This window comes from Thamnophis sirtalis, unplaced genomic scaffold, assembly GCF_051295495.1.
Source record: "Thamnophis sirtalis isolate CommonGarterSnake01/CBP01778 unplaced genomic scaffold, rThaSir2_p1.2 scaffold_4, whole genome shotgun sequence".
In the NCBI taxonomy this organism is placed as follows: domain Eukaryota; kingdom Metazoa; phylum Chordata; class Lepidosauria; order Squamata; family Natricidae; genus Thamnophis; species Thamnophis sirtalis.
The window spans coordinates 103,150,882-103,163,495 of record NW_028261384.1 but is presented as its reverse complement, the minus strand read 5'-3'; the positions used below and the strand labels follow the sequence as shown (position 1 = coordinate 103,163,495).

The following is a 12,614-nucleotide window of genomic DNA, read 5'->3' as shown; positions in this document are numbered from 1 at the left end:
CTAGTTTGCATGTGTGACTTCCACCATATGCATGCCAGTTGAGTCATATACTGTTTAGTAGGTTGACATGTTCATTGGTAGAACTTGGCAGCTTGCATGTAGACATAATTTTCTTTGGTACAGCTTGGTTTGATTCTTATCTTTATCTGTGTAAATCAAAATAAATTTACTGCCGTGGTGGAGGTGGAAGACAGAAGGTAAAGGCTGAGCACCAACCAGATGGTTTCAAGTATTTTGACCAAGCATTTGAATCTCAGGTCTTTAACTCCCAGGGCTTTGGAAACAACTACTTAGACAAGTTTCACTAGAATGACAAGTTATTCCTAAGGTTTTTTAATGGGATGGGGTGGATTTTGTGCTTTAAATTTATGGCTTGAACAGAATTGATGTGTCATCTGATCAGTAAAGGGGACTGTATTTTTATTGTAGGCAATCCTGTCTCAACTGGATAATGCTGAATTTTGAGTTAATCTTTAGAGCAGTACAGTTCGCAGCCATGCTGTTTGGGGATTACAGGGTGTTAGAGCCCATTTGGCAATCACTTGGTTGGAGAAGGCTGCTATAACCACCGCAGTTATCTTGTCTCTGCTGCTAGGGCACATTAATGGGGTGGGGATAAAATGTGGAAGGAAAGTTTTAAAGGATATGTGATTGTACCAATTAAGGGAGTATTTCTTTTAGCTGTTAAAAATGTTAACCAAGTTTATACATCACATAAGTTTATACATCACATAAGTTTATACATCACATAAGTTTATACATTGCATAAGAACCCTAGTTTGTCTAACCTTTCGCAACAAGTTATGTTGGCTGGATTCAGTGGATCACATTTTTCAACCACAGTATCAGGATCCACCCAATGCAGCCCATTTTTCTGGTAAAGATGCCTACATTTTGGCAAATCTCCTTAACTCCCTATTAAGTCTAAACATCCTTGTTTAATTATTTCATTTGCCTGGGGGGGAAAAAGCTCGAGTTTCTTCAATAGTGGAGGGAAACCTTCTAGGTATGTTGGAAATATAGTTCTGAGATTTCCATTTAGCATAGCCAAGGGATTATAGTCTCAACACTTCTAGAGGGCTGACACCAACTTGGGAAAGTTAGGTTTAAAATATGAGCTGATACCTCAAAAATCTCAACAGAGTTGAACATGGTTAGTATATGGGTAAAAGAAAACACATACCATAATATACGGTCCCATGAGTAAGGTAGAAAAATTGAAGAAAGAAGAGAAAACATGCAGAGCATGGCTTCTGGTATTCTGTGCAACTTCTTAATTGCTTTGCAAATTGAGATGGGTAGCATATAAATTAAATAAATAAAATCTCCACTCTGAATAGAATAAGAATAGAATAGAATAGAATAGAATTCTTCTATTCATATGATCAGAAAGGAAGAATGCTTAAGAATAGAACAGTCACCAACCTCCTGACTCCTGCCCTATCGCTTATCCCCTAGGAATAGTGATGGGTCTCACTGTGTGTGTGTGTGTGTGTGTGCACGCATGTGTGTGCACGTGTGTGTGTGCTTGCACGCTCACCTTCAAGCTAATCATGATCTCAGGGGAATGTCTGGAGTAATCCCTGCAGGTTTCTTGACAAGATTTCAGAAGTGGTTTGCTATTATTGGTTCTTCCTAGGGCTGAGCGAGTGACTTGCCCTATTCATGAAGCATATCATGATAGCAGATCCAGCAGAGCAAATGTAGATGAGCAAGATTCCATCAAATAGAGTATGTTAAGTAGGGTAGGAAATAAAATAAAACATAATAGGTTTTGGACTTTGTTTCTACTATGGTTTCTTGAATCACCACAGTTGGTAATTGTTTCTCACTATCTTCAATAAATGGTTCTTATTCTCACCTTGGACATTCTGCATTCATCTCCTATTCTCACTTGAAACCTGAAATGTGTTGGGATTTTTTTCTCTCTCTCTCCACATCTCAGCCAAATCCGGCCCATTTCTCTGTTCAGCCTCTGAGCTGCTGAGGTCGACTATCTCACACTTAGAGGATTTATTTAACTTTAATGGCCTGTTGCTCTGTCAGTCAGTTTATCCTCTGTGACTGTTCCTCTGTGCCTTTAGTGAGTTTGCATCTGGGATATATTTATATGAGTTATATACAGTTATGGATAGAAGGGAATTCAGTGCGTGATGCAGGCCACGTTACACTATATTACAGAGCAAGGGAGCATATGTTGTTTAGAGAAGAACTGATATTGAATAGGCTTCATTTTCATTTGTCCTGCAATGAGTCGAACATTTATGCATGTAAATATATATATTTCAAACAAGCAATATATTAAAAAAGGGATGTCCAAACTAATTACAAGCCAGCCTAGGAATTACATGGATTCATTCTGATGGATGAAAAGGAAGGAGCCCCCACTACCACATGCCATCATTTAGCAGTTAACCAATTGCCCAGAGTCCACAGCTACAACTAAATCCCGGCCTGGCTTTCCACTGTATCACTGCACATTTTGACCTTTTAAATATTCCACAAAATGCCCCAATGTAGCATTGCTGCAGGGCTCCGTGGGAAATTGCTATTTTAAATGCTTGCAGTTCCAGGGAATGATTTAAATGGTGGCTTTAGACTGCTCAGAACAGAATATAAAGCGACTGCTTTCCTTATGCTGCTGGTGCTTGATACATCCCCCAGAAGATTATCAACATAAGAAGAACTCCATTTAGAGGGAATTTTGTTGATGGCCTCTTAGGAGTTGCCTGGGTTGTATGGATACAATATTTTCCTTTGCTCAGCCAATATCAGTAGATTAAATCAGTTGAGAATTTAGAGAATCCCTGAATTTGGGTGGCTGTAGAATAGCAGGCAGAATCTGCATGAGGCTTCCTAATTCCAGGTTCTCAATCCCTTCCAAATCACATTGGTCAAGGTCACACATCATGTTAGGCCAAAAGAAAACAAGTGGTGGCTTAGTGCCCTGTGTGTACCCATCTCTTTTGATTAGAGGAAATATTTCTCCCTAACTACATACATATAAAGAGGAGGATGTTGTGGGAGGATAGGAGTGGGGTGAGATGGGAAATAACATTTTGGAAGGTTTTTGTTAAGAAATAATAATTTTCAGCAGAGTAGAAAGAAAAGAACTATGGAAATCATGCCTAAATATATTTATCTCCCCGCTGCTAAGACCTTTCTTCTTGTTTCTCTCTCTGCAGATGATTTTTTTTTCTTGGCAGGTCCACTTGGTATAGTATTTCTGCATTCAAGAAATGTGAAAAAGGTTTTCTTAAATCTAGGGTGGCTGTGGTGGGGAGATGAGCATTTCCCCAAACTTCTGTGTCTTCCCACACACAAGTCAGGCCTTGGAGGTGGTGCAAAGATGCACTGGAATGGCAGGGTGAAGGCAAGCAGGTGGCTACCCTGGCAACTTAATTAATGCTGTAGCAGTTTGGAGGAAGGGAGGGGGGTGCTGTTCTCTTGCTTTTCTTCACTGGCTGTGACAGCCTGTGTGGCTCAATTACAGGATAGAGATTGAGGATGGGGGCGTCAGAGAATTGAACCTGCTGCTGTGAATGCTGGTAGAAAGAGCTAGGAATGATTCCCTCCAGCAGGAAAAATTAAAATAGGGGAATCAGTTAAGTCAAGATTTTGTGAAGAATTGAAAGTGGGGCAAGATTATATATGAAACAGAAGCAGAGAGCTGTTTGTCAGAGGAAGTATCTTCAACAATACATGCCAGTAGTTGATGGAGTTGAAAACATGAATGGGTGGAGCTAGAAATAACCCACATTTCCCCCTTTTTCTCTCTTGTTTCCATCTTTCTGCCATCTCATTCTTTCTGACTTTCTCTCTTTTTATCCTTTCTTCTTCTTCCTTGCCAGGCAATGTTGTAAGAGGAACACATTGCTCTTGCTAAAGATCTAAACTAATGGCTTCCAAAAGACAGCTGAAATTGGGCCAAAGATCACAAGCAACTCTAAGAGTGGCAAGTTGCCCACTTCTGCTTAGAACAAGAAAAGATGGAGAAAGGAATATTTTCCTCTTTATTTGGGAAGAGATGGGGAAAGGAAAAGGAAGAATATCTCATATGGATAAATAAGAGACATGTGGATATATAGGTGGATGCCAAGCAGTGGTGTTGTTCCTACCGGTTCGGACCAATTTGGCCTAATCGGTAATAGTTTGGTGGCCTGAGTCGCTGGAACTGGCAGCGACTCAGGCATGCCACACCCCTGAACCGGTTCTCTGGGAGGCGTCATAGGCACCGCCATCTTATTTTTTGCTTTTGCATATTTGCAGAACAATTTTTATTGCACTGTGCATGTGTGCAAAGCGCGCCCATGAGCAGACTCATGCTGGAATCCTCCTCTGATGCTGAGTCTGGATCATCATTGGTCCCATGGAACAAGAAAATATAAAGCAGTATAAAGCTTTAGGCACACTGTATTTGGAGTAATTCAGGAGCTGCTTTTGAGGAAGACAGACGTATGAATTCTCATAGGTCAATGCATACTTTTGTGCACATATGTACAGTATGTGTTTTATGTGCTGATCTATCACATTATATATATATTGTTATATATTGCAGAATGAGGGAATACAAATCAGCAGAAATTTATCATATTATTATTATTTATTATTAAATTTATTGACCACCCCTCCCTCCCATCTTAGTACAGAGTGACTCTGAGTGGCTTACCTTATTAAATGTCTATACAGAATCTTCTCCTAAACAATGTTGGAGAAGTTATTGGTCCTAGATTTAGTTATACATAAGATAACTCATTTAAATCAAAGGTACTTAAAATTGTAAACAGATCCTTTGAACATGTCCATTAGCTTTAAGAATAAACTTGGATATAATGGATAAAACGAGGTGGGTAAAATGAGGACCCGGATTGTTTTGGGGACAATATGCTGACTCTGTAAACCGCTTAGAGAGGGCTGAAAGCCCTATGAAGCGGTATATAAGTCTAACTGCTATTGCTATAATTCCTTTTGCTTTTAGATATAAAGTCATCTAATTATGCTGTCAGAATTCACATAATAGGGAAAAACATGGATTGGATTGTCCAATTGTTTCATGCTCTTCCTTGCAACATTACAACTTCCCAACTTTCCTTATAACAATAGGCAATGTTGGTAGCTGATGACAAAGTGCCATGGAGAAAATAGTGAAGTACTGTTAATTTCAATATTATATTTATAAGTAGGGGGCTGCTGGCAAAGAGAGAGGAAATGTCTTATCATTTATTCAGGTAACACAAGGCTTTTGGGGTATAGAAAACTATCTTTTCAAATGGTAAAAAAGAAACCAGTGATGGATATTCAGAATCTTGAAGATGGATTCTTCCTTATCATTGTATGCTAGCTTTCTATTTATATGAAGCCAGAAACTGGTGGACTATTACAAGGTTTGCCAAAGGATATATGTTTAGTCCTCCTGAGGATTACAGTGATATAGAAAAATTCTTACGTGTTTAAGAGTATCTATAGAGCAACTATTTTTTTTTCATTAGGTTTTCAAGATGGGAGTATATTTTGCCACCTCCCAAAGCTACATTCCATAGTTATTTCATCACTGAAAGCAGTTTTAAACCCAAGTCATCATTCTTGTCAGGCATCTTAAAAGTTTTACCATGTATTTTGTCATAGGAAAATGGTCAAAGGGTAAAGGGAAGAAATAAGATAAGAATTGGGAAAATTTGAAACAATTGAAAGCAAACATAATCAATGACATATTAGGTTGATTATAGAACTGATTCATTTTCTGGGTTTTTGAAATATACCAGTCTCTAACTCTCTTGAAATGGACATTTAACATTAGAACCATCATTAGCAAGGTACAACAAGGAATGTTCTCCCTGCTTCAACTCAGGAAGTTCAGACTGCCTCAGGAGCTGTTGATACACTTTTACAGAGGAATTATTGAACCTGTCATTTGTGCTTCTTTCTAAAACTGTCTGCTTTGGTACAGCAACCAAACAGGACAGGTACAGACTTCAATGTATTTATTAAACTTGTATGCCGCCCTATTCCCAGGGGGACTCAATGAATAGTTGAGAGTGCAGAAAAAAATTTGCAACCAGCCTGCCTTCCACTGAGGACCGGTATATTGTGTGGGTCAGAAAGAGGGCTGAGAAGATATGTGAGACCCTTCACATCCTGGCCATAAACTGTTTCTATTCCTCCCCTTGGAAGCCGCTACAGGGCATTGCATGCCAAAAAACTAGTCACAAGGACAGTGTTTTCCCTCCTGCCATCACTCTGCTGAATACCTAATTCTCATAGTGCTGTCTATGTATTTGTCCATGTAATACAGAGGTAGTATTATTTACCTTTATTATCTTTTTTATTCTTGCATTTTATTGGTATTATGATAATGATTATATCATTATTCAGTTGCTTTCCATGTATATTGAGAGCTTCTGCACTGGAGACGAATTCCTTATGTGTCTAATCATACTTGGCCAAATAACAGATTCATTTCAAATCAGTATGTTGGACTCACTCAACAGATTAAGATACAAAATAGGTTTTAAAAAGCAAACTTAACTTTCTGGGTAGTTGCAGCTGCTAAGTCTTTGACAAAATTAGACACTTATTTATACATTTTGATATTGCCCAAATGTGGGCAGTTCACAAAAAATGTCATAGAAATATAGGGAAAAATTCTAGCTTTGCCCCCTCCTTTAATGTAAGGCAAATACGTACGTACGTACGTACATACATACATACATACATACATACATACATACAATCTGGGCACAAAATTACAGTGTTATGTAGCCATTCCCTTCTTTGAGTTGTGAGCCGCCCTGAGTCCCCTTAGGGAAAAGGGCGGCATACAAATGAAATAAAACTCTAAACTCATTCAATTTTTGCAATAAACCCACAGATTTTTCTTTCAAGAATTGTTATGACTAGTTAAAAGCAAGTGAAGTGGCAGAAGACAGAATAATCCTTGTGTTTCTCACCAACCTCTTGGTGCATTTCTATTGAAGTCCTAGTTATCTCAACGTTTTTGCAAATGCAAATTAAGCTAGCTAATTTGCTAGATCAATTTATGATGCTTTCTTTGTTTATCACATGAAACTGATCCCCACTTACATCTGTCAAAAATGGATGGTCTTTTACAGTTTAGTAAATTACTTAATTTATACTCTTTAATATTTCAGGCTCACAAAGCAGCCTACTGGGGAAACAAAATATTATAAATATATATTCAAAGGATGATCCTGGCGTAAAAGTTAAAACTTCACAGATGCATGATAAATTTCTCCTGGCAACAAAGTCTGTCTCCTATAAACATGAGAAAATGTATAAATATGGCTTCTGATTTGAAGTAAGAATTGAGAACTGAAACTGATCACACAAAAAGTAAAGCTAAATATCACTTCTTAGTCCTTCATATTGCTGACAGCCTCTGTAACAATGAATTCTAACTCACCAATGTGATATCAAGGTGACCTATCTATTCTAGAAAATACTTGGCAAGAGATTTTAAGCACTCTTTGTTTTAGCTGTTACTGGGAACTTTTACCTAATCTTATCCAAATACATTGAAATAAATTCCATTGTTTGGTGTCTAAAATGTGAGATACTGAAATTTAACCCTATGGGTTAACAAATTTCTGTAATCTAGACGTACATTTTTGGATAGAAATGCAAGGAAGAAAATTAAATTCTTCAGAATTCAAGAGCATTAAATATTTTCGTTCCTAGATATCCAATCATCTGGAATTTCATCAGTTTTATCAAAAAGTTACAGTTAGTAGATTAGTTTGGGAGTGGCCACTTCACTTAATGACCAAATTGCAGATCATTATTGTGGTCACTAAATACTCTAGCAAATGATGGAAACTGCATATTGGAGACTATGGTTTGCAGATGGCTACATTAGTTGATCCATGACTTCCATTTGCCTGTTTTTTCTGTTTCTCAGTTGTAATTTGGTTTTTAATGGGGCTTTTGGTTTTAAAGAGGATTATTATATTTTTACTAATTTTTGGATTTTGTTTATTGATTGTTCTTATTGGTTGTTTTTAATTGTGTGAATCATCCAAAAATCACAAATGTGAGATGAGTGGCCTTACAGATTGATTGGATATATAAATAAACATAATCAGAAGCATTAATTTCCATGGCCCATGAGCTAGGTTTTAAGTGAACAAATTCCATACTAGTCATTAATCATTTACTAAAAATCAAAGTATTTTCACATCTGTATTATTCATTTTTCTCTTTTAAAATATATTTCCAGGTTTTCAGCACTTATTCCAATGAGGAATATGACCGTCGAAATGAAGATGTTGATCCTATGGCTGCCTCAGCAGAGTATGAACTTGAAAAAAGAGTGGAAAGGCTGGATCTATTTCCTGTGGAACTGGAAAAAGGTAATGGGAAAAATGTGTTTGGCGATGAATTTTTCCTTTTCAGAACTGGTAGAAATGGGATGCTGTTTGCATGAATCAAGAAAGAACATAAGGCATTTTGAACAGATATTCCTGAGCATGAGCTCTTCTTTTGTATTTTCTACACATATTTTAAGAATAAGTTGCTGTAAACTAGTTTGTCTATGAGAAGGACCTTATTTTCAACTTGCTATATATTTTGCTCATCACCTTTAACTGCTTCCTCCCAATCATTTCCTTTTATCTTCTTGCCCTTCTCCTATCAGTTATTTTCCCCTTAGGAAAGGCATAGGAAAAGCAACAAGAAAAATAAGCTGCTTTGGCAGATATAGGCTACTTTCGTTCATAAGGCTGTAAGGGCCCTCAGCCTAATTTTTAAAAACATGTTCAGCAAGAAATCAGTTTAGATCTTTGATAAGACATATCTCTCTTTTCCTGCAGTCTGCTGCATAGGAGAAAAAAGAAGAGAACAATAACAGAGAAAGGGAGAGAGAGAGAAAAAAAACTGAGTTTACAATACAATGTGGCTGGAATCATAATCATGCTAAACCCTAAATCAAAGTGAATAAAGTTCTCTTTCTGTGTATTATGCCTGGAAAACATAAGTAGAATTATGGCATATCAGGATATCCTAGTTTATATACCATTCTAAGAGAAGGCTGGCTTTCCACAATAAACTGAATCAAAACTACGCATTTTCATCTAGTCCCCACTTAAGTTTGGCTATGATTTCACCCAGTGCTTGTTTCACCCTGACCCACCATGTGCCCTGCAACGTTACCCCTGGGCAGTCCTGGATAGATAAGCTACCCATCTTTATATTAAGAATTTTTATTAATTTAAGAATGATTGATATCCCCTACCCCATTAGTTTGGTCTTCTTTGCATTTAATTGTAGGTCCATTTTTACACTGTATTCCTTGACTTTTATAACTAGAATTTTCAGTTCAATTGCATTTTCAGCTGTCATGACAGTGTCACCAGCATAGTACAGATTGATGGTTTTTTCCCTCCAGTTTTAAAACCTCACTGATTTTCTTCCAATCAGCTTCTCTTAATATAGGTTGCCCTTCTTTTATGACTGGATGCTTAGAGACTGTTCAGAATTGCAATGAACACCCCTCCCCCCAAAAAGCTAATTACAACCCAGTTTTGAAATTCTGATATCTCTTCCCTTCCCCCCACCCAGCAGTCATTTGAATGTATTTTGGGCACTTACAGCACCCCACAGTCACATGCCATGCCATAAACTAGTGTTTCATTGTGGTTGATGGCAAAAACTGACACACAGTGAACAATGATTCATTTAACAACCACCATGTTTGTTTTCTTTCACAATCATTTTTAATTCTATTCAGAAAGTTAAAGTACAAATTCCAAAAAAGAAAAAAAATTACAAAAAGAAGAAAAAATTAGACATTAAAAATGTGCATTAGACAAGATTTAAGATAAAAAGCATATCTACATATATTGTGCCCTCCTACTTGAACACAGATAAGTATATTACAGCAATAATAGTTTTCCCTCCTTGCAGAGCATGCCTATAATTTATTCTATACATCGATTTGCAACTAATTTAACCTGCCATCTATTATATATAAGAAAAGGTAGTTAACAAGTAAAACTAACAGCAAAATTAAACTTCAAAGCCCTTTGTTAATAATCTATTGTTATATTTAATTCATAGAAAGTCTACAATGGCTTCTTATCTACCACAAATCACTACAATCATTATCTCTTATTTGTCCATTTTGATTGTTATCTTTGTTTGATTCTTAATAATAAAAAAATTCTTTAAAATTTTGCTTGGCAGTTTTCCCAACAGTTGCATCTCATTTTCACTTGGGGAATGGATTTATTATGTTTAACAAAGAAATAATTGAAAGAGATGCTGTAATTTTATTTACAGGAAAACTTTCTGAACAACATTGTAAAAAATATTGTAAAATTGGATCTGATCACATGGTGGTGACCTGCTTTATGATCATCATAACCTACCACTGTAATTGCCAGGCTCAGTCATAAACTGAGGACTATCTGTATTTATCCAGCATATAGACTGAATAAATAAAGGAAGAATCTATATCCTTGTCTCATCCTTTGCCAACCTGGAACCAGTCTGTTTCACCATGGTCTATCCATACTGTGGCTTTCTGATCTGTAGGTTGGGTTTTCATGAGGACAGTGAAATGTCCTGGGAATCCCATTTTCTGAGCATGTTCCACAGCTTGATATGGTTGGCACAATCAGTGGCTTTTTTATAACGAATGAAGCACATATTGGGTTCTTTTTGATATTCTTTAGCTTTCTCAATTATCCAGAGTGCATCAGCAATAATGTTGCATGTTCCTCTTCCTTCTCTAAAGCCAGTTTGAACATCTGGCATTTCTTTTTCTTCACATAGAGCTCTAATTTGTGTTGGATATTCTAAGCATTATTTTGCTAGCTTGTGAAATTAAGAATATTGTATAATAGTGTGCACAGTTGTTTAAGACCCCCTTTTCATATTGTAATGTATATTTACCATTTCTAATTTCCTAGCTATTATGTCATTCTCTAATTTTCTAAGATACTATAGTTGGAACCTTTACTTCTGTTGCCTGCCATATTCCTGTATCTGGTAACCTTATGACTTAGTAATGACTGAAGTGCTGATCTCACTTCATCTTCTAGTACTAGAGGTTCTTGTAAAAAGGAAATAACTACTATATTGGATGTTATCTGGCCCAAACCCAAAAATGACACAGCGAAATCCAATCAAGTCCAATGCTTTATTTGCTTGTACTTAATCAACAGGATCTTGCCAAACTAAAGCTATAACCTTGTAACCTACTAGATATATTCTGAGATACTTTAGAATGTGGCTACTCTAAATATCTTGCCTCTCCCCCATCCATTTTGGGACTGCACAGTGTCTTAATCTTGACCTTTCTCTAATGAGATTTACTACCTTCTCCCTGAAAAAGATCTGTATTGCCAAAACTTCTATCCACTAATTCTCCTGGTGCACATTCCCTCACAGATATTGGCATCTCTACTATACAGTATTTCAGTATATTCCTTCTATCTTTGATCTCCTTTGATTTTGCTTTAATGTACCATATTGAGATTGAAATCTCCTAGGTTTAGACATTTTTAGAAACATCTTTATTTTTCCATGTTTTTTTCCATCTTTAGTGTCTTTATAAATGTTATTATAATATTGCTTCTTGTCTCTTCTGACAGATCTCTGAAACTCTTTGTAAAGCTTCTTTCTGAGATTTTTATCTTTTTTAGTTTCGTTTCTCTTCTCTTGCTAATTGCAAATTTGTTCTGGCATCTAGTTTGCTCTCTTCTGTTTCTCCATCTTTGGCAATCCCTTTTCACATTCATTCTTCTTTCAGTTCATTTCCCAATTCTTTGGTTCTCTAATGAAGCTCAGGACTTCAAAGAAATTCCTATTGTTTTCCTTGTAAATGATTAGTGTAGTTTTACCACGTGTTGTGGAAACTGGTTGACTTTCTTCTTTCTTACATATGAGCTTTTGTGATCTGTTCCAGTCAGCTCCTATTCATGTCTGATGTTATAATTGAACTTTTCCACCTTCTTTTAGCAATAATATAGTCAATTTGACTTCTGTATTCTCCATCTAAAGAGATTGTATACAGATACTTTGTTTTGGTTGTTTGAAGCTATGAAGAAGTAATTGGAATATCTGAAATTAATAAGTTAATGTCGCGCTTTTCAATTTCATAATTAAGTTTAATATTTTCAACTCACACATTCCATCTTGATTGGATGTTCTATTAGTTTCAAATTGAACTTGATCATAAAATTCATTGGCCACCTCTTGTTCTGCATGAATATTTGGACCATAAAGTTGAAGGATCATAAAGGGCTGCCCCCAAATTCTGGTTTACAGTATTTGTCCATTGATTGCTTTGTAGCCAAGTATTATTCTTGCTATACTTTTCCTAGCTATAAAAATAATGTCACTTTGTTTTTAATGTCCTGAATAATAAATATCATAATCTTCTGACTCTTCATTGATGCCTAAGCTGTTTCATTTCATCTTTCATTGTATGACCTTGAGGAATGAGGGAAGAGATTCTGCCTAGGAAACAATCAAGGGACTTGATGGTCAAGAGAAAGAAACTTAGGAAGGACCCACCCTAATGGACCAGCAGTTAAAAGTCATAGCGGGAACTTTCTATTTTCAGACTTGCAAGTAGACAAGACTCTGTTAATGTA

At 36.5% G+C, this 12,614-nt stretch overlaps 1 protein-coding gene across 4 annotated transcripts in view; it reads left to right on the top strand.

Annotated features, from left to right (window-relative positions):
- The window catches only part of PPP1R9B (protein phosphatase 1 regulatory subunit 9B), a 79,940-nt gene that overhangs the window by 37,098 nt on the left and 30,228 nt on the right, over window positions 1-12,614 (top strand). For all 4 annotated transcript variants that reach the window (XR_001313285.2, XR_001313286.2, XM_087713624.1 and 1 more), the window contains exon 2: window positions 8,234-8,366. Coding sequence is in view for 2 of the 4 variants with exons in the window: in XM_087713624.1 (XP_087569750.1) it covers window positions 8,234-8,366 (133 nt within the window). In the remaining 2 variants the exon portion in view is untranslated. The remainder of the gene's footprint in view (window positions 1-8,233; window positions 8,367-12,614) is intronic.